The 23,527-nt window shown below is 36.4% G+C and overlaps 1 protein-coding gene across 2 annotated transcripts in view; it reads right to left on the minus strand.

Annotated features, from left to right (window-relative positions):
• The window catches only part of NFX1 (nuclear transcription factor, X-box binding 1), an 87,386-nt gene that overhangs the window by 10,551 nt on the left and 53,308 nt on the right, over window positions 1-23,527 (minus strand). Inside the window, exons 16-20 of one of the 2 annotated variants that reach the window (XM_007497896.2) lie at window positions 20,024-20,254; window positions 14,743-14,816; window positions 7,960-8,061; window positions 6,745-6,786; window positions 5,532-5,627 (exon numbers count right to left, since the gene is read on the minus strand). In XM_007497896.2, the coding sequence (XP_007497958.1) occupies window positions 5,532-5,627; window positions 6,745-6,786; window positions 7,960-8,061; window positions 14,743-14,816; window positions 20,024-20,254 (545 nt within the window). Of the gene's footprint in view, window positions 1-5,531; window positions 5,628-6,744; window positions 6,787-7,959; window positions 8,062-14,742; window positions 14,817-19,640; window positions 19,801-20,023; window positions 20,255-23,527 lie in introns of those variants that run through there. The other variant, XM_007497898.2, reaches the window with a different exon arrangement.

Here is a 23,527-nt window from a genome sequence, read left to right on the forward strand (position 1 = left end):
TATTCTACTGTCAGACATTTGAGAATTGTTAGAGATGGAAGAGGGGACAGTGGAAGACAGAGAAAGAGGAAAGAGAGGTATAGGGAAAAGAGGGAAGAAGAAGACAAAGGTTCATTGAAGCAGAGATAGCTATGAAGGGAAGAATCTGAGGAAAGAAACATGGCTTTTTGCAGCTCTTCCTGTTATCAAGTCAGTGAGTAGTCCTCTGACAACATAACTTCTAGATGAGCAGAAGGCAGGAGGTTGGCGAGGGCAGCTGGGTAGCTCAGTGGATTGAGAGTCAGGCCTAGAGATGGGAGGTCCTTAGGTTCAAATCTGGCCTCAGATACTTCCCAGCTGTGTGACCCTGGGCAAGTCACTTGACCCCCATTGCCTAGCCCTGACCACTCTTCTGCCTTGGAGCCAATACACAGTATTGACTCCAAGACAGAAGGTAAGGGTTTAAAAAAAAAAGGCAAAAAAAAGAAGGCAGGAGGTGGAAATAAAATGTTAGATTAGAGGTAACCCAGCTGAACTCTCTCAATATTCCCCTCCAAACAACTTTTTTTAAATGCCTCAAATCAAATTTTGGAGTGGCAAAGCCAACAAATGGTCAAAGAAAAATTAAGAGGTTGGCAGAAGCTGTCTGTGACTGGGAGTGGAACCCTGTTTGGAGCCTACACATGTAGCAGCAGTGGCTATGGAAGCTCTCAGCCCAGAAATGGTAAAGTGGTCAATCAAGCATTCAGAAAGAAATTATATGGGACTCTTTATTGGAAGTAGGTATAGAAGGCACTGACTGACAACTCTATTGGCCATATACAGTTCAGGGTTTCAGTTTCAGTGTAGAGAGGACTTACTATAAACATACTTAATTGGGTATAGAAATGTATCTCACCCAATAAGGAAATGGGAGGGGAAGGAGATAAGAGGGGGAGGGGATGGCCAAGGAAAGAATGATAAAAGGGAGGAAAGATTAAGGGAGGCAAAATACTTTTTTGGGAGTAAAACTCTTACTTTCTGTCAGCAAAAACTCTTAAGACAGAAAGGCAAGGACCAGGCAAACAGGATTATGAGAGTCATATAGTCAGTAAGTATCTGCAACCAGTTTTGAACTGGGGTCCTCCTGACTCCAGGCCTGATGCTCTATCCATTACCTATACCCAAAAATACTTTTGAGGAGGGATAAGATAAAAAGAGAAAGAAGAAAGAGAAGAAAATGGGACAGAGGGATATAATACATTAGTATTCCTAACCCTGAAGGTGAATGAGAAGAATTCACCCACAAAATGGAAGTGAATAGAAGAATAGATTAGAAACTAGAATTCAATAATATATTGTTTATGAGATACATTCTTTAAAAGATACACTCAGAGTTTAAGTAAGGATCTAATATACTTCAATTCAATTTTTTAAAAAACACAAGGAGTAGCAATCATGATCTCAAACAATGCCAAAGTAAAAATAGACCTAGTTAAAAACAATAATCAAGGAAACATAATTTTGCTAAAAGGTATTATAGACAACGAAGTAATATCAAAAAATTTTAATAGCAAGTTTCTTTGATAAAGGCCTCATTTCTCAAATATATACCAAGTATATAACTTAATCAAATTTATAAAAATAAGAGCCATTCCCCAATTGATGAATGGTCAAAGGATATAAAAAAAGCAAAGTTTTAGAATTCAAAAAATCAAAGCTATCTATTGTCATATGAAAAAAATGCTTTAAATCACTAGTGATTAGAGAAAGGCAAAATTTTTAAAGTCTTGAAGCATCACCTCACACATATTAGAAATGACAAGAACTAGAAGGGATGAGGGAAAAATTTTTAAATATCAAAAAAAACCCCACTAATGAATTGCTTATGGAATAGTGAACCAGCCCAGCCATTTTGGAAAACAATCTAGAACAAAGTCCAAAGGGTTATTATAAAATTATGCATACCCTTTGACCCCAAAATACCATTACTAGGTCTGTACCCCAGACATCAAAGAAATAGGAAAAGTATCTATATATTCAAAAATAGTCATAGCAGTTTTTTTTTTGGTAGTGACAAAGAGTTGTCCCTACAAATCAAGGGGAGAGATGAAGAAGCTTGTGATGGAGTACTATTGTGCTATGGGAAATGATGGGGTTTTGGAAAAACATGGCAAGACCTATATGAACTTATGAAAAGTGAACTAAGAAGAGCCAGGAAATCATTGTGCACAGTAACAGCAATGTTACAATGATGATAAACCAAAGAACTCATGATAAAAAATGTTATCTCCAGAGAACTGATGAACTCTTGAGTACAAATTGAAGTATAATTTTTTTCACATTCATTATTTTTCTTGCTTTAAAAAAATTATTTAACATGGAAATGTTTTGCATGATTTTACACGTAGAAATATGTTTGCCTTCTCAGTGGTGGGAGAGGGGATAGAAGGGAGGAAGAAAATTTGGAACTCAAAATTGAAAAAGAAAAGAATGATAAAAATAAGTATTTTTTAAAAATGAAGATGAAACAAGTCAAATGACAGTTAAGTTATTCTCTTCCAACTGGCACAGTCACAGGGGATACCAGTACAGCCTATTCCTTTTATAACCTTTTGTTAAGTCAAAAGTTCCTTCATCAAGGGAAATAACCAAGCAGAAGTAAGACAACTGCTTCTCAGAACTCCAATCCAACTTGAGTGTAAGGTTCAATGCCTCATGATGATGATCTAATAAAATTCTATTTCATTTATAATGACGATTTAAAACTAGTGAATTTGTGAAATACAAATTTGTGAAATAAAAAATCTATGGTGATACATTTAATTCTTCTAGGTAATGGGATAATTAGTACTTAGTATAAATATGCCTAACATAACTTTTCTCATGTGAGCTGAACGTGTATAATTGACTCATGGTAGACATATCCATTTTGGAGACAAAGTATTATAGTGTAAAGGATTTGGGAGTTAAAAGCCTGTTTCATCCTGTGCTTTGGTTTACTCATCTATAAATAGGTTTTTCTCTAACCATTCTATAGCAGACTGAAGACATATTTCCTTATAGGTTAAAAAAAAAATCAGACATTATCATTAACCAAAAAAGCAAGGGAGAGGACATGATAAGATTTATAATTATTACAATTACATATTTGTAATTATGATAACTTCCATAAAATATAATTACTATAACTATATAATAAGTCATATGTATATTTTGATCTTTATTTCATCTTTGAGAGTAATCTACATATCAAGAGCATGCAAATAGAAATATGAAAAGGGAACAGACCGGATTTTATAATTCATACTCTAAACAAGTTTCCCTGATAAAAGGCTTAATTTCCCAAACTGATAGGGAAATTGTGCCAAATTTGTAGAAATAAAAGTTATTCACTATGCGATAAATTAGTCAAAGGATATGAAAAGGCAGTTTTCAGAAGAAATCAAAGCTATCAATAGGCATATATAAAAAATGTTCTAAACCACTACCAATTAGAGAAAAGCACATTGAAAAACTCCGAGGTGCCCTTTCATATCTATCAGAGTGGCTAACATGACAGAAAATGAAAAATGACAATTGTTAGAAAAATGATCATTTTTGTGAATTGTGATTGTGAACTGATCCCACTTTTCTGGAAAACAATTTGGAACTATACCCAAAGGGCTAAAACACTGGGTATACCCCCTGACTCAGAAATACCACTACTAGGTCTATATTCCAAAGAAATCAAAGGAAAGGGGAAAGGACCTATATGTGCAAAAATATTTATAGTAGCTCTTTTTGTGATGGCAAGAATTAGAAATTGAGGGAATGGCTAAACATTGTGGCATATGATTGTGATGGAGTACTATCGTGCTATAAGAAATGACGAGGGGAATAGTTTCAGAAAAATCTGGAAAGACTTAAATAAACTCATGCAAAGTGAAGTAAAAAGATCCAGGAACATACATGTACACATCCCCGTAGCTCACAATATTGTAAAGATGATCAACTGTGAAAAATTTTGCTATTCTCAACAATACAATGACCCAAGACAATTCCAAAGAACTTATGATGAAAATGTGCTATCCACCTCCAAAGAAAGAACTGATGGACTCTGAAAATGGAAATATGCTTTTTTAAACTTAATTTTTATTGTTTTATTTTCCATTTTCCTTTGCAACATGACTAATAAAGAAATAGGGTTTGCATCTCATATTTAATTGAAATCAAATTGCCTGCTTTCTCAAAAAGGGAAGAATGGAAGATAGGAAAAGAATTGAGAACTCAAAATTTAAAAAAAATTTTTTTTTTCTAAATCAAAAATATTTTCTTTATAGATACTGAGGGTCTCCTGAACATTGTACTAATTGTACAAGTCCCTCAATTCTAGAAAGCCTACTAAATGAAATCTAAAATAAATGAGTTGGCCATAATAATCCAACAGAGGGAAAAAATTTAGATGAATAATATTTATTGTATAAACTATACTCTGGAGTTGGATGAACAGACTAGAAAGGTCTATTAGCACATATTGAAGATAGATTAAGAACTGGGCCCAGAGTGAAACAGAAAGATTTGATTGCTTTTAGGAAACTTCAGAGCACTTTAAACAATCCCAACTTTCTCTATGAAACAAGAAAATCATCTTTTAAAAACTCCAATAACTTTCAAATTCCTGGACAACTTTTAAAGAATCAAAATGGATCATTAAAAGGACTATGGATACTCAAAAGGTGCTAACAGGCTGAAGAATATTATCCAATATGAAACACCTGCAAGAATAAGCATAAAAGACATTCATGATTAATGGAGAAAGAGCCAGTGAATTTACTTTAGTCCACCTTCTATTAAGAGACAAAGAGAAAAGCATCCAGCACATTGAGTGTATTCCTAGAAGAGGATTTATGAACAAGAGTGCCATAAAAGAAGATGTAGTCAGTTTACAAAAGGAACATTTGAAGGGAGCCTCAATATGTATAGATGAAATTAGATTCTAACTTGTATTCAGTAAGCAGCTAAAAATTAACTCATTTGTAAATACTTCTTAAAATACATATTTTTTAATACATACATTTTTTTCTAAATGTGCCCCTCACTTCTCATTTTGGTGGGTTTTCTATTCTAGGTTCTGAGTTTTTTTCTTGCCAACAATAAATAGCCTTACTAGCTTTCCACCTGGATTGCCTGCCTCTTGGCTTTCCTTCTGAAATGGGTGGGCAAGATTATGATCCGTCTATAGGTATCTTTACAAGCTCAGAGAATACATTCTCTATATCCAGCTTTTTCTTTGCATTATAAGAACTCTGTTCTGTCAAACACAGCTATAATTTCTCTGCTCTTTTGGCTCTAGAAGTTCAGCATAATCCCTGTAGCTCTCATTACTGACTAAGTGACAAAATTTAATGAGTTCTGTGACAACTTCCTGAACAATATTAAAACAGTGAAAAATACTTTTAAAGTAACAATTTATGATGAAAGAAAATTAAACATATGTTTTATTAGTATCTTCACAAATAATAAATTCTAAATGATCTAGAAGTTCTTTTATTTTGCAAAGTACTTCTTCCAAAGCATAGTAAGCTACATACCTGGCATCTTCTTTCAAGCTATCACTGTATCTTGACCCAGAACGTACATTAAAAGGGTCAGAACTTTCACTGATATTAAGAGCCTCTGCTAGACGCCTAAAAATAAGAGAGAAATAGGTAAATTAAACTGGATTGTTAAGAGACGAGGAATAACTTAAAATTGGGAAAGTGTAGGACAATTACTAAATGGGGTTTAACTGGCTTTTTGGCATATATGGATGGAAAATTCAGCACAATATAAACCAAATATGAATTACTTATTTAGTTTAAAAGGGAAGGCTAAGGAAGTAACAACATTGGAATTGGTAATCATATGTTTATTTTCACTCAGAGGCAATGAGCTTAATTAAATGACATTAAAGTACTTGCATAAGGATATCTTTGCAGTGAGGGCTACTGAATTAAGTCTAAGACTAAGAGAAATCGAAATACTTAAAACAATGGTACATAATCAATTAAGATAATTTAAGTAGATTCAAAATGGAAATACAATGGAAATCTGTGTTTTATCTAAGGTAAATTTTCATTTTATTATCATATGTTTATGTTTTCATGCCCCTGTACTTTTCCTATGGCTTAACCCACTTCTTTTTATAACATAAAACTGATAATCTCCAGTGTTGCCAGCTATTCTTCAGGATACCATGGCTGCTGAACTTAAAAACACATCATTTGATTTTTTTACTGTGAGAAAGATTAAACCAAATGAAATTTACCAGCTAAAGCACGTATACACTTTGAGAACAATTACTTATCAATTCTGAATGCACTGGGGAAGTACAGTGGGGGCAATGTGCAGGGGAAGGTAGATCACAAGACACAATGGAAATATACTGTAAAATTAGTTATCTTCTTCTTCAATAACTTCTCAGGTAAAACCAATAAAAGTGTTAGTCTGAAATTACTGTGCTGTAGGCAGCTGAATTACATTGAGAGTACACAATCACATTTATAAAGTCTCCTTAGTTACTGCTTACTTATCTATACACAGTTCATCTATGTTTCTCCTATAGCCCCTATGGAGCTTAACACAGTGCCAAGCATATAGTGGTTATTGAATTAAATACTTGATGATTTGACGGATAACTATTTCCTTTAAAGAGCTCATGGGATTTTTGAATGAGAAAGTATGATCTAGTTTGCTCCCTTGTCCCAGATTTAAAAAATTAATTCCATAAAAACTAGTATCAAGTAGATAAGACATTTAACTTACCTTTTCCTTTCTAGGGCTAAACATTCTTCATCACAGTGAAGTCTTAATCAGAAAATAGGAAAAAAAGAAACAGAATAAATGCTTCTTAGTATACTTCTATTCTGAAACTTTAAAACTGTGCAAAAGTATGCATAATTTAATATGCAGCTGTTAAATATTGTGAAACATTCACAAAGTGCAATACTTTATTCAATTTGATCCGTACTTGACTTTGAGGCAAGTCACCAAGTATATAAAATTAAAGACTATTCCTAAAAAATTAAAAAAATTAAATTGAATTAAAAAAATCTGCTCCTAAAAGATTTAAAAAATAATAATGGGGGGTGGGGGGTGGGTCACTGGGTAGCTCAGTGGATTGAGAATCAGGTCTAGAGATGAGAGATCGTAGGTTCAAATATGGCCTCAGATTCTTCCTAGTTGTGTGATCCCGGGCAAGTCACTTAACCCCCATTGCCTAGCCCTTACCACTCTTCTGTCTTGGGACCAATACATAGTATTAATTGATTTTAATGCGGAAGAGAAGAGTCTAAAACAAACAAACAAATAAACGATCCCGTTTTTCCTAAAGGCTAATTTGTACAAGATAGTAATTAGTTTAACTACCAAACAACTAAGCATGCCTTGATGGCATTTCCTTTTTTGGAGCATAGCTAATACTCTGGGCCAGCCTCTTCCTAGCTTTCCCTTAGCTCCCTTCTGTTTCATCATAGAACCCAGGAATCCAGATCTTCACTGAGCAACAGGCATGTCCTCAGACTAGAGGAAACAATATATTCTGTCTCTTTGGACAAGTCAAGGTAGCAAGGTGTGTCAGAGTAGTGGAATTCATTTTTCTGATCTTTGGGAAGAAGGGAAGGAGCATGATCAGCTATAGACAAAATTTCCAAGCAGAAATTTATCTCTGGTTCTCCCCTACCTTCCTTTGTCTAAGCATCCAAGTACTCAAATGCTACCCAAAGTCCCCAATTATAGCAATACATTCTTCCTCTTCATCCATTAAAATTCTCATTTCCTTAATGTGACACTAATCTTAGTAGTGAGATAGAGGAAAAAAATCTGACTGCAAAGCTACAGAAGAGGGAAAGTATCCAAGAGCATTCATCTGAATATATCTGTTTCATAATTATTGTATAATTAAACTATTTTTGTCTTTTGAAAATGATTTGAGAATTATTAGTCCTGTAGATATACATTTTTTCCTTTTAAAAAAATTACCTGGTTTCATGAATTTCTTTTTTAGTAATCAAGTTGCTTATCTCTACTGAGTCTCCAAGCTGTAGATCAGTTATTTTAGTGGCCATGGAAATAGCGGCAATTCTGAAAATAATAGAAAGAGCATTACATTTGATTAAAGATTTGATCTTTGATCAAGTCTAAGTGATTTTAGAAAAAGTCTTTCCATAAAGGTACAATTACATCAACAGTTCCTTTATTTAGGGCCAGTCCTAGTATTTGATTGACACAGGAAACTTTTAGGATGGGAAGTATCCCTATCAATGTAGATCTCCAATTTAAAAGTCTTCAAGAGTTGTCTGGGGCACAGAAGGGCATGCGGCCAATGTGTGGCAGAGGTAGCACTTGAACATGGGTCTTGACGACTCCAAGGCCAGCTGTCTATTCCCTACTACAGAGATCCGTCCAGTGGTCTCACTGAGAGTCCACGGGTATCTCTGCCCAGATGTGACGATATGGTCGTATAATGAAGATGAGAAACACTATGTGTTCAAACCCACGTATGCAGGCATCACACACAGTGCTCTGCCATAGTGCTGTGGTTCATTTATTATATAGGTTTTCAGGTATATACTTCTTTGGTACACAATCAATTTTCTACATGTGATATCCTGCATTCTGATTGGATATTATCAAATCACCTAAACAACACTCTTGTGATGTTACTACAACAAAGAATTCTGTGATCATTTATTAAGTTTCTACAACACTCTGTGATGGATATAAATAGTGTGAATAAAGTCGTTTGTGGGTTAGTACCCCTTGACCTGCTGAGAGAATCACTGTGCTTTTGAACAGCTTTCACTATTAATCACAATTGCTTGGGAGATGAATAACAAAACACCTTCATATCTAGGTGTAAAGTTGAAAGGTGACTTAAAGCAGACCAGTTTGGGGGTTTTCCTCAATTTACAAATTCTGTTTTTCTTGTGTTACTTTGAAGTGCCAAGCAACGCTGCCTGGTTTCTGTTCATCAACAAATTCATTGGAGTGTGATAACTGTAAGGAAAGATTTATTATGGTGCTCAAGCACTTGGCCAGTGTTTATTGTAGGGCCTTGAGGCATATCTTGTGCTTGAGAAAGGAGGGGTTATGGGCAATAATCTTTGGGCTTTGATTCTGTAATTGCAATCTTTTGGCGGTAATATTCTAGGGGGATTAAAGTGGGGTATATATATATATATTGATCCTACAAGTATTTGCTCTGATATTATTTCTTCTGTATTAGGGAGATTAATAATCATAACAAGTCCATTACTGGGGGAAGTTGGGGAGAGAAGTCACAGAAACGGGGTTGGCAGAGGGCTTTTCATTCTTGGGGGGCTGCTTTGCAGCTCTTGGCTTTCCATGTGACCATGTCATCTGGTGGGGGTCTGTTGGCCCCCTGCACCCTATGCCATGCTGCTTCTCTTCAACAATTTATATTCTCTTAAAGTCCCTTATCACTGAATGCCACTCTCATATTTAAGTGAGGCAATATGACAAAAAACTGCAAAGTCTGCCAGGTGGTATCACCAAAACAAGTATCACAAACAAGGTTTAAAAACAGACATGATCAAAGGTGTAAATCTTATTTGACCAAAATGATATTTAGATCTCCCATCATTCCCAGCTCTGCAGTTCTTAGATCCCCAGATTCCCAAAATTAGAGTCTAGGTATAAATAAGGATAGAATTTGGTATGGAATTCTGGAGACCCAAAAGATGAAATATCTAAGAAGCTTGGAACTTTAGTTCTGCCACTGTGAAGCTGGAATGAATTAGGCTCAACTGTAGTTAGTTTTCTTATTCACATGCCTAATATGACCTCAATCCTTTGGTTCTTTCAAACTTTAAAAAGTGGTGATTGCTAGAAGTCAACATGGTTCACTAACACAAAGTCATGCGAATTAATCCCTCACCCAAAATTCCTCTGAACAAATCCAGAAAATGCATTAAATTTATGATGAATCCTGATGGAGAAATTTATTAAAGGGAAAAAAAAAGGCATAGTGGGCCATTCTCCAGCCCATGTCAGCATAGGGAAATAGAGAGATTTGTGGATGCTAGGAATGGGGCCTGGTACAGAGCAGGATGCAAAGAGAATGCACTAGAGTCCAGGAAGAGGCTATAAAACCAGGGCAAAAAGTGGTCCCAGACTTTAGCGTAAAAACCTAGAAACTAAAGAGGTACTACCTATCAATCGAAAAATGGCTGACTAAGTTATATGATGGAAAAATATATGGCATATGTGTGATGGAATTCTATTGTGCTACGAGAAATAAAAAAGAGGATAGTTTCAGACAAACCTAGGAAAAGTTATATGAATTGATGTAGTGAAGGGAGCAGAATCTGAATAATATATACAAAAACAAAAACATGGAAAAGACAAATAATTTTGAACCTTGTTAAATATAATAACCAGCCATGATTCCAGAAGACTAATGATGAAACATGATGGAGAGGTGAAAGACCCAAGAGAAAAGTAAATAAAACATATATTTTTTTAGACATGGCCAGTGAGGAAATTTGTAACAAGGCTTTTGCTTTTTTTCTTCATTCTAAATGGGGAAATGGAGTGGGAAGATGGTTTAGGAGTTGGGGAGAAGGCAGATTTTGCAAATTGAAAAAAAAAATATATATATATATATATAATTTTTTAAAAGAGCATCCATATTGATGAAGTAATAGTCTTGAAGTATTAAAAGTAAATAGAGTAGGGGGGCAGCTATTGGCTCAGCGGATTGAGACCCAGGCCCAGAGACAGGAGGTACTGGGTTCAAATCTGCCCCCAGACACTTCCTAGCTGTGTGACCCTGGGCAAGTCATTTAACCCCCATTGCCTAGCCCTTACCACTCTTCTACCTTAGAACCAATACATAGTATTGTTTCTAAGATGGAAGATAAATGTTAAAAAAAAAAGTAAATAGAGTAGTGGTAAAGAATTAGAAACTGAGGGGATATATCCATCAACTGGGGAATGGCTAAACAAGTTGTGGTATAAAGTTGTAATGGAATACTATTGAACCTTAAGAAATGATGAACAGGATGAGTTCAGAAAAACCTGGAAAGACATATAAACTGAGGCAAATTAAAGTAAATGGAGTTAGGAGAACACTGTATACAGTAATGGAAATATTATATGATGATCAACTGTGAGTGACTAAACTATTATCAGCAATGTAAGGTTCCAAGATAATCCCAAGGGACTTGTAATGAAAACATGCTATCACAATCAAAGAAAGAACTGTCAGTCTGACTGCAAATCAAGGCATTTTTCACTTTATTTCCTTCATGAGTTTTTTCTTGCATATGCAATGTGTCTTCTTTTTCCATACGAGGAATATAGAAATATGTATGCATGACAGCACTGGCATAAACTACAGTAGATTATTTACTGCTTTGGGGAAGGTAGAAGAGAAGAAGAGAGATTCTGAATTGCAAAATGTTAGATAATCATTAAAAATTGTTTTTACATATAATTGAAAACATTTTTTCAATAGAGCAAATACAGTTTAGTACATCAGGGGATGCTGTCTCTCTACTGAATCTTGATTTTAACAAGTTATTTAACAGTTTCCCATGACAACCTTGTGAACAAGATAAAGAACAGATGGTAATACAGTTATAGAGATTTGTAGCTAGTTAAATAACCATAAACAAAGAATGTTCATTAATGTTATTCTAGAGAAGGGACACTAGGATATGCTATTAGGCTCTGTTCTTACTCCTTTCCTATTCAGCTTTTTAATTTTTAAAAATCAAAAACTTAGATGTATCTTGAAGACATGCTTATTATATTTGCATGATACCGAAGAATACTAGGAAGATGGCTAGTATGATGAAAGAATTATGACTCAAAAATAGAGTCAGATCTAGGAAGATGAAAATCAAAAGGGTCAAAACAAAGCCTTGGGACAATGAGTGGCACAGTGGATAGTGTCAGGCCTGGAGTCAGGAGGATCTTCCTTCAAATCCATCCTTGGACACTTCCTAGCTGTGTGACCCTAGACAAGACAGGTAATCCCCATTCCCTAGCACTTACTACTCTTCTGCCTTAGAACCGATATTTAATATCGATTCTGACAGAATGTAAGATTATAAAAACATAATAACAAAATCTTATAGTTAGGTTCAAAATTAACTGAACCAATACAGGATGGAGAGTGACTGGCTTCACGTAATTATAGCCTGCATTTGTATTTCAGAACATCCTCACAGCAACCCTTGGAAATTGGTGCTATTAATTACCTCCATTAAACAGATGAGGAAATTGAAGCCGAGAGTAAAGTGACTTGCCCAGGATCACAGGACTAGTAAGTGCCGGAGTGAGGATTTGAACTCAGACAGATCTACCTGATTCATACAGAAGCAGTAAAGGATCAGTAAAAACTGTGAAACAATGAAACAAACTGCCTTGTGAGAGTGAGTACTGTATCACTGGAAGTGTTTAGAAACTGGAGACTGCCTTGCAAAGGATGCTACAGCAGAATCCTTAGAACAGATGGAAAGGCCATATTACTTCAAAGTCATCTTCCAATACTAAAATTCTGACTCCCTGAATACCAAGAGTCAGAAGGAGAAGCAAGAAAATTAGTAATATGTATTTATAAAGTATATCTAATATAAAACTAGACATTAAAAGTCAATCTCCCCTCGTCTATACAGAATTTATGCTGACAGAGGGTAAGAGTTTAAAAAAGGGAAGGGAGGGGACACAACTAGATAGCACAGTGGATAGAACACAGAGTGCCAGGCCTTGTCTTGGGATGACTTAGATTCAAATCTGTCCTCAAATCATGGTCTAGCTATGTGACCTTGGGCAAATCACTTTACCTAATTGCCCAACTCTTGCTGTTCTTCAGTCTTAGGATTGATACTAAGATAAGTTAAAAAAAAAACCTCACATATCTAGGTCATAATTCATTTTCACTGGAATAATAGATTTTATGCCACAAATTCATATTCTACATTATTTTGAAAATGAAACTAAAACCCTCACAATCATCCAAAAATCCACTGTCCTACCCATTCACAATCACTCAATTCTTCTCCAATTCCCTTTTCACAAACCCAGAAGTAAACAGCTCCAGACCTGATTTCTCTTAGCACAAACCTCATTTCCTTACGCTTACTCAAAGATTCATTCTGTCAGCTAGACATGGACAAACTAGGACATCTGCTCTGTCTCTGGCAGATATCAGATTTCAGACTCTGCTGCCATTAACCCCGGGGGCTAAAAAATAACATTTCTGAGTCTTGGCCTCTCTCCATCTCTAATCGATCAGTAACCCTTTCTCTTTTGTGATCTATCATTGCACAATTAATATTCAAAAGCTAAAGTAAAATTTAAGTTAGATGGGCATTTCAGGGTTCAAAATATATATACTCTATTGCTTCATCTCCTTTATATCTCTAGCACTTAGTACAGGTACATGGCATAAAGTAGGTGCTTAATAAATGTTTGCTGACTATAACCCAATATCACATAGAATAAAATAAAGTGTTCTAGCGGAATCACCCTGGATAAAGAATGAACCTTTCACACTCTTAAAGTGGAATTCTAAATATATAATATTTATAATCAAATATAATCCCTTAAAGTTCTATAGACTATGTTTAATATCATTTGGATGGTTCCATTTTATCATCATAAATACCAATGTACTGTGCTGTCCTGTAAATAGAGATGATGTAAAAAACAGAACAATGTAAAGCAAGCAGCTGTGAAACTTCCTTTAATTAAAAAAAAAAAAGAGTCTGTTAGGTTGCCTTGGGTTTTGGTTGCCTCTTTCTCATAAAAACGGAATGAAGGATGTACAGCTATTTGACTTATGCTGCCTTTGTGCAACATTAATGAATCAAGAGCCACAGAAGCCTGAATTCAAGTGGTTTTCTTGCCCCCGAGAAAATAATTTTTATGATTGCTATCAGTGTCCTTTGAAAACTTTCAAAACATTATTTGATTTGTATTATGACAAACATGATAGACTATCAGAATCTTTTTGGTAGCAATGTTAAGAACTGATCTCTCTTCTTCTCTGAACTTACTATTTACAGCACAGAATTCGATTACCAAATGTCTTGTGTTATATTCTCTTTAATTATTTCAAGGGTATTTATTAGTTTTATCCCCCCAACAAGATTGAATTCTATTCTGGCTGAACCTTCTTTGTTACCCTCATACTCTAGCCTTTTCTAAAGACCATACACGCATACACACGCGCGCACACACACACACACACACACACACACACACACACATGCATACAGACCCAGAATAGGCACTCAATCAACAGGAAAAATGAAGGTCTAGAAGATGAAGGCTGATTTTAACACCAGCATAATTCAGCTCGAAGAATATCAGCCAAAAGATTAGTGTCTATTGTTAGAACGTGAGGCTTCATCCAGTCAATCTCTATGCCTGGCCGCCTTCTCACTTGCTTTTCCAGCTCTCATATCTCTACCTTCCATGCTTGGAGGCTAATCTATAAAACCTAAAAAAGAATGAAGAACCCCTTCTATTTGCCATTTTTGGATGAAGTCTGAAGGCCTAGGTCTCACTCCTATCTCGACTACCAGAAAGTAGTGGGAAAGCAGTGAGATTTTAAAATCATTTGCATTCCCTGTCCATGTCTCGCTCTCATCTGTAAAGTGGGAAAATACCGACTTTTTCTGTTATGACAATAAATTTAAATGAGAAAAAACATTTTGAAAACTGAGAAGTATTATTCAAATGTATCATGATAACAATTTGGGAAGAAAGGGAAGCTGACACAGTACCAACCTCTGATAAGTACTAGAAGCCTCAGAGCAAACCATGGTCTCTTTTCGTCTCCCACACTCACACTGGAGCTCCACCTATAATTATATTACAATTAGTTGTGAGCAGAAAACCAAGGTTGACATCAGTACCAACTTAAATATTATGCAATCCCAGTTTCCAGAGCTTCACCCACTCTCCACCTTGAGTATTTTATGACATTACATCTTTCAGTTTTTTAACCACTCATAATCTCCTTGTCTTTGATCTTCAAGCTTTTCATTTGCAAAATAGAGAGAATGGTTTTAAGGAAAATTTTAGCTTCAATAAGATATAGAAATTGCTTTAAAAATAACTGGAATGAAAAAGTCTACTTCGTTAATATTAGTTCAATCCACATCATGAATGTAATGAAACTCTAAACAAATATTTACTAAGTAGATCACTAGGTACCCAACACTGTGGAACAGATCGTGGAAAGACACACAAAAGACAATCACTGATCCCAAACACCATCTATTGGCAAGATAAAAATGAATAAACACAAACAAATCAATCAATAATCATTAATTGCCTTCTATGCACCAAGGTACTGTGCTAGATATTGGGGATACAAAACCAAAAGTGAAACTCTCCCTGCCCGCAAGGAGCTTACAATCTATCAAGGGAAACAAAATGTACAGACTAGCAAAACTGAAAATACAAATAATACAAATGCAACTTAATGTCAGCATGAGAAGCACTTTCAGCTTCTACTTAGCAGCTTTATTTAACAGAATGTAAGCTTGAGTGGGAAACATGGATGCATATGAAGTGTAGATGCAAGGAAGAAGTACATTCCAGAAATGGGGGACAACCTGTGCAAGGGTACAGAATGGGATATCAATATGTGAAGAACAGCAAGGCCATTTTTGCTAGACAATAGATTATACAAAGGGTACAATAAGGCTAAAAATATAGTCTATAGCAGTTGTGAAGGATATTAAATATCAATAAAGAGCTTATATTTTCAAATCTGGCCTCAGACACTCCCCAGCTGTGTTGACCCTGGGCAAATCACTTCCCTCTGCCTAGCCCTTTTGCTCTTCTGCCTTGGAATAAATACTCAGTATTGATTCTAAGATGGAAGGTGAGGGTTTTATTAAAATTTTTTAAAAAGAGTTGAGATCCTGGGGCAATAAGGAGCCACTGAAACTTAAGAGCAAGGAAGTGACATTCTCAGGCTTGTGCTTTAGAAATACCATTGTGGGCAAAAGTGTGGAGCCTAGATTGGTGAGAAGAGAACCACAAGTGTGGCAAGGAGGCCAATTTGGAGGAAAGCACAATATTTTAGAAGGAAAGAAAGGGATGGATGGATCTGAGATAATAGAGAGATAGAATTGAGAAGATGTGGCATCTGATTAGACATGTAATCTGAGGGACAGTGAGGAGATAGGGATGACTCAGAGTTTGGAAACATCAATTAACTCTAAGGATGGTCATGCCTTTGCTAGTAACAGGAAGATTTGGAAGATGCTACAAAAGGCACATCAGGAGGCAGTCTGGTATAGTGAAAAAAACAATGGGAGTAAGAAACCTGAATTGAATCCACCTGAACTGTGGATCTTTGGGCAAATATCTTTATCTTTCTAGGTCTCAGTTTCTTCAGTTGTAAAGTGAAGAATTGGACTATACAATCTTTAAGACCTGTTCCAACGCTTCAAACATGAGTACAAGATAAATTAGAGAGATTACAGAAGACTTTAAAAGTCAGGAAGAAAAGTTGGAACTTGATATTGAAGGCCACCACAGGTTCTTGGGCAGAGTAGTAAAATAACAATAGAAGAGGAGATAACAGAAGCAGTAAGACTAGCTAGAAATAGAGGCAGAGTCAAGATAGAGGCAGCAAACATTCAGACCTCTGAAAACCCTTCCTTACAGATTACAAACTAAATGCTCCTAGGGGGCTGAAAATCAAACCTAACAACAGGACAGAGCCAAGGAATCCTCCTGCTGGACTCAACTTAAAAGGTAAAGAGGAATGACACCAAAAGCCAGAATTCGAGAACACTCCAGTTTAAGGGAAAGGAAGAAGGAAGGTCCTGGGACTCCTCCCCCACCTAGAGTGCTAAGCCTCTAGCAGCAGCTGGAACCTCTGAGCAGGCAAAGGCGTTGGTCTGGAGGAAGTACCTTGCGGGCAAAGGTTTGCCAGGCTCAAAGCGTTCAACACAGGTAGTGGGGAAGCAGATAGAGGAGAAATGCAGAGCAGGAGGCATAGCAGCACAGACACTCCATATTGCCCCCCCCCCAAGGTTTCAGCCCCAGGGCACATCCAGCAAGCCAGCCAGATTTAATACCATCAAAGCCTCCAAAGGACAGGGAAGCTCAAGCTCCAAAACCCCTCCCCCACAGATGGCTGGACTTAATCACATTACAGCTTCCAGAGGGCAGAGAAGCTCAACCTCCAACACCCCTCCCCCACAGACTGCGCTGAGAGATTTACTGACAAAACTCCAAGAGTGAAGGCTGAAAGAAAAGCCCAAAACCACACAAAAAATGAGAGGAGCAAAAGCTCAGGCAACAGCAAGGAGTAAAGAAGGGGTAAATATGAGCAAACAACAGAAAAAAGAAAAAAGAAATTACAATCAACAGCTTCTATATAGGCAATGAACAAAGAGCAAAGGGAACAGAGAAGGATGAGGGAACTCCAAGCAAAAAAAAAAAAACACAGAAAACTCAGCAAATTGGATACAGGCCCTGGAAGAATTCATAATACAATTCAAAACACAATTAAGAGAGTCTGAAGACAACTTTAAAAGCAAGATAAGTCATTTGGAAACAGAAAACAGTGTCTTGAAAGCCAAAATTAATCAGCTTGAAAATGAGGCAAAGGAGATGAAAGAGGAGGCAAAGAAGATGAAAGATGAGGCAAAGAGGATGAAAGATGATCTCCAAAGAAAATCAGACCAGAAGGAGCATGACCAAAAAGCTAGGGATGAAATCCAGTCTTTAAGAACCAGAGTACAACAATTAGAAGCAAGTGACTTCACAAGGCAGCAGGACACTATAAAACAAAATCAAAAGAATGAAAAAATTGAGAAAAATATGAAGCATCTCATTCACAAAACAGAAGATTTAGAAAATCATTCCAGGAGAGACAACTTAAGAATCATTGGTCTACCGAAAGACCACGACAAAAGAAAAAGTCTGGACATCATACTACAGGAAATTACCCAAGAAAACTGCCCTGATATTCTAGAACAAGAGGGAAAAGTGGAGATTGAATGAATCCACAGATCACCTCCTGTACTTAATCCCCAACTGACAACACCCAGGAATGTTATAGCCAAATTCAAGAACTATCAGACCAAGGAAAAAATATTACAAGCTGCTAAGAAGTCATTCAGATACCATGGAACCACAGTGAGGATAACATAGGATCTGGCTGCATCTACACTGAAGGACCAAAAGGCATGAAATATGATATTCCGGAAAGCAAGGGAAGTAGGTCTACAACCAAGAATCAACTACCCAGCAAAACTGACTATATTCTTACAGGAGAAAGTATGTTCATTTAACAAAATAGAAGAATGCCAAGCATTTGTAAAGAAAAGACCAGACCTGAACAGAAAATTTGATGAACAAGCACAGAACTCAAGAGAATCATCAAAAGGTAATGAAGAAAGAGGGAAAAAAGAAAAACAAAACAAAACTTTTTTTAAGAGACCCCAGAAGTTATAATGATATGTCATTGGTAACTCTTAAAAATTATTATTATCACCTGGGCATCTAGAAGAATTACACTTAGAGGAAACAGTGAAAAACTGTATAGGATGAAATGCGAAGACATGTGTGTGTGTGTGTGTGTGTGTGTGTGTGTGTGTGTGTGTGTGTGTGTGTGTGTGTGTGTGTAAACACACACAACTAGAGCTAAAAAAAAAAGAGGTTAATACTAAAAGAAATGGGAAAAGGGAAAAAAAACTAGCTAGAAATGTCACAGTAAATAGAAGATTAAGGCCTTGATTAGGGATTAGGGTAGTAGTACTGAGGAGGAAGGAGGGGACAAACCTGAAGGATGTTAAAAAGGAAGAAAGAACAGACCCAGGTTAGTGCTATAGAAAAGGCCATTACACCAGTGATGAGCTCGCTCATGGGCCACTTGTCTTGTGTCTACCTTTTCCACCACCACCCAATCCTCCATTTGGGTTCTTCTCTCCCCTCACAGGCCCAATAATTTTTTAGTTCCTCTTCTGCCCCTCCTCACCTTAAAGAAATACATCAGGCTTACTGAAGTTTTCTAAAGGTTTTAATACTAGTCAATATAGGGGAAAATAGTAAGAATGGGTATGTTACATGAAATCTTAACTCTACACTAATATAGTTATCTCTGTTCTTCCCTTGAATATGAATATATTTCTTCACTAATTCAGGTTTAACCACTAATATCATATTCCCAAGCTTTGGGGCATCGAATATTCTTAGCACCTCAAGAATTTTATATCTAGATCCTCATCCTATAATTCTTGATCTTTTCTTCTCATGCTGAAAGGATAGTCAAACTGGGTGCCTCCATCAAATCTGAAGTAAAATGTATTTACATCTCAGAAAAAAATTTCAGATTGATCAACTATATGTATCATTCATTTGTTACAGATAGAGAAAAGTTATACTACACCATTCCTAACAGTACAATGACCCACAATACTAGAAAAAGAAAAGAGAAATGAGTCAAAGATAACTGGAAGCTTTTGGTTTGAGACATTGAAAAATGGTAGTATCACTAATAGTAATGGGGAGAAAATGGTAAAAAGAACCTCATATAGAGAAATTAAGGAGTTTGACTGTCTGTGAACATGTTGGACTTCAGGGAACACTAGGTCATCCAAAGAGAAAGAGAGAGGTCCTATGATCAGGACAACTTTCCCATAGTTTTCTAACCTTACCTCTTGACATTCTCCAAAGCATCCCTTCCATTTTATTCAGCTCAGTGTCCTTACTGTCCCCATATGACATGCTCATTCCTGTCTCCATGCTTTTTGTTCATGTCCATCAAGTCTAAAGAAGGCATCTTCATTCAGGTATACAGAAAGAGACATGAAGACACTGAGTTTTGACAGAAAACAGTTGGGAAAATGATAGAGTAGAAGAGGAAGAGAAGATCCCAAATCAGAGTATGCCGATGGAAGGGGCCAAACACAGATGCGAATTAAAAATGGTCATGAGACCACCTCCAAAACAGGTAACATAATGGTGGATAATAGTTTTAGGATAATTAAGTAGTAGTACAACTGCTAACAAAGTTTTTCCTATTAAATGGTTTACCTACCTTTGCTTTACAAGAACTCATAGGGCAAGGCAAAGATGGATGGCACAAAGCCATACAAGGATGATTACAGTCTATTCTGGCGATTGTACAGGGCTGTTTGCAGACTTCATCTATAAGACACTCTCCTTTGTGACAAATCCTTTTACATTTATGCATTCCACAATTTAACAATTGATTGCAGAGAAGTCCACAAGAGATTTCAGTTAGATGACAAGGAATGTTGTATCGGATCTAAAAAGGACACAACAATTATGCTGAAATAGTAAATTAATTTAAAAAGACATGTCAATGTAATTTGGGTTGAAATCTTTAAAAAATGGATCAATTACCAAAAATGAAGTAATTATGTTTATGAGATCTTAAGAACCACTATTACCAAAGCAAACTTCACATGTCAAGAAAACAGATTACATTTCTCTCCTTTCTACATACCAAGACAAACTAATAGCTTCACAAGGAAGGCAGATCTAATAGTATCCAAGGTTTATAATAGTATATATTCCTAAGGCTATCTGTAATATTATTATGTAGTATACTTCTTGCTCCATAACATAGAAAATATGATGGCTATTGGGGGCAGGGGGACTAGGAAGGAAATAGCATTTTATCTGTCTACATAAATAAACTAACTGCTGCCTAATAACTCTCCTTCAATATAGAATAGCATGCTATATAAATATACTCATTTTGTCCAGAAAAAGAAGATGGAAGCCAACTCTGGAAACTTAGATCGAAATAATCAACACTATAGGGTACTCACCATTCATCACTGTTTGTCAGTTCCCTAACTTGCATATAATACATAGTGTTTAACATCTATCTATATTCAAAATACAAGTTAATGTCTCCCTCTCAGAATAGCACATAAAAGGGCTGGAGTAATATTTCTCTACTCTCAAGGTTACTAAGTGCTCCTTTAAAAAAGAGGGGAAAAAAGAGGAAAAAGATCTTAAAAATAAAAGACAATAAGAAAAAAAATTTGAAGAGCCATTGAGGAATCTAGGCCTGTGTCTTGAAATTAGAAGGCAGAAAGATATAACAGCAAAAAAAGGAAAAGAGAGGAGGAAGTTGGGCCCTCTTAGGAAGTGGCTTCGTGAATTAAAAGAAATGATGTATATCCATAAATGCTGTCCAGAAAAAGATCATCTAGTAAGGAAAAGAGAAATAAGAGAGAAATTGTGATGGATAGTGACTCTTCCTGTGGAGAAATACTGTGACAGCCATTTTTCAACTTGAAATAACAGTAAAGATGTCTGCACATGTTCCAGACATGATAGAAATGTCCAAGATCTGTTGAACTGAACTACCTACTTCTGGCGACTCACATTAGTGCAAATGATTCTGCTACATACAATCTAGAAAACACTGGAAAAGGTTATAAAGCCCTAAGCAAAAAAAATTAAGCTCTTAGAAACAAAGCAGGTATTTTTATCACTGAGGCTAATAATTGAAGGCAAGGGTTGTAGAAGAGAAAGGTTAAATTTGGGGAAGTGAATAGTTATTTAATAAGATAGTATCTGAGAATGGGATTTAGATTTCAGACTATAATTTAAAATAAAGGAATGGGGGCAGCTCGGTAGCTCAGTAGATTGAAAGCCAGGCCTAGAAATGGGAGGTCTTGGGTTCAAATCTGGCCTCAGACACTTCCTAGTTTTGTGACCCTGGGCAAGTCACTTAACCTTCATTGCCTAGCCCTTACCACTCTTCTGCCTTGGAACCAATACAAAGTATTGATTCCAAGATGGAAGGTAAGGGCCTAAAAAAATAAATTAATTAAATAAAATAAAGAAATAATGAGAATACACTTAATGATGAAAAAAAATGTGCCTGGACTCTCATGAAAATAAACAAAAGGTGCTTTAAAAGACCAAAAAGGAAGCATAAAGAAATGAAAATGATTGGGTACATTTCCTAAGCGAAATAATACAGAGAATAGTTAAAATGTACACATAAGTAGAGATGCTCAGTAATTCCCAGAAGATGGGAATCTAAGAAAGGGGCCAGTGACAAAACTAATGGCCTCAGATGTCCGCATCACAAAAGCGATCCTTTGAAATCCGATGGAAAGCAAGCATATTTGACCTCAAGGGTGTCCCTGAGACCCAGTGGGATAAGACCTTAGGCTGGATTATGGCTGTGGAAGATAGACCTTATTCAAAAGGAACAGGATGGAAAACGGAATGTGTTCATATCACTCCACAAGCATTTATTAAGCCCCTTGTATGTGCCAAGGACATATGCTACCTGCTGGGGTCACAAATACAAAATAGGAGGGGAATCCAGTAACCAGAGGGGCTGAAGCATGGAGTAAAGACAACAGGCGAAGGTCAGTAGAGGCAGGAAGAGAGGCATTTATCATCAGGGTTCACTCCACATTACCTGAACAGAACGAAGAGATGAAGCGTTAAGGAAATCAATCCTAAGTCTACCATAAAAGCACAGGAAAGACGTGATGGAGAAGCTGGCTTGTCTAGGCCAGAGGTTCAAAAGCAGGAGGTGTGAAGAAAATAGACTCGATTCTCCACTACTATAGTACACCAGGTTTGGGCAAGAGCTGCTCTTTCTCAAAGGCTTTTAAGGTAGCCCCTGGTTCTACTTTTCCCCCTCTAAAGACTGGGCTAAAGCAAAAGAATCTGGGGGCAAGTGCAGGTTGCATAGGGACCCTGGGAGTTCAGAAGGACATGAGGATCAAAGACAGAATCTTGTGGGCTTGCGGAGGAAGGAACTGCAGAAGGTGACTGCCAGGAGCTTGGAGGTTGTAACCTGGCAACATCAAGCACAACCAAAAGCACCAGATCAGAGGATGGTTATGGCAGAACCATAAGAGGTTGAGATTATTAAGGAAAAAGTGGTGACCACAGTGGCAGCAAGAGGAGGTGGTACAGCATATGGGGACTGTGTGTGTGCCAGTCAGTTAGAGACAGAGAGCTTGTAGGAGGGAAAAGTACATCCAATTATATACAAAATAAATGCAAGATAATTTAGAGGAAAAGCACTAATTGCTAAGGGAAAGGGAGGAGTCAAGAAAGACTTCATGTAAAAAATGTTTCTGAACTGAAATTTGAAAGAAATTGGGGCAGGGGGAAGAATGTATATGCACAATATTTTTTTACTGGCAGAGACGCAATCATTCTCAAAGTCTTTAGAACACTGGCCTCAACATCTATTCAATTTTATTGACAAAAGCAGAGCAGTTCAATTATTAGCTTGCTTTAAACACTTTCTCCATTAATCTGGATTTTCATAATCAAGGAGGAACCAGTTCCTGAGAAAGAAAATGAAGAGAATTTTAGGGAAAATGATTAACATTTTAGAATTTTGTATTATGAGGAAAATCTAGGCATAATCTGACAAGCACTTAAACATTACTTTTTGTCTTGGAATCAATACGAAACATTGGTTCCAAAACAGAAGAGTGATAAGAGATAGGCAATAGGGGTTAAATTCTTAGGGTCACAAAGCTAGGAAGAATGTACGTCCAGATTTGAACCTAGCACTTCCTGT

This window comes from Monodelphis domestica, chromosome 7, assembly GCF_027887165.1.
Source record: "Monodelphis domestica isolate mMonDom1 chromosome 7, mMonDom1.pri, whole genome shotgun sequence".
Taxonomy (NCBI): domain Eukaryota; kingdom Metazoa; phylum Chordata; class Mammalia; order Didelphimorphia; family Didelphidae; genus Monodelphis; species Monodelphis domestica.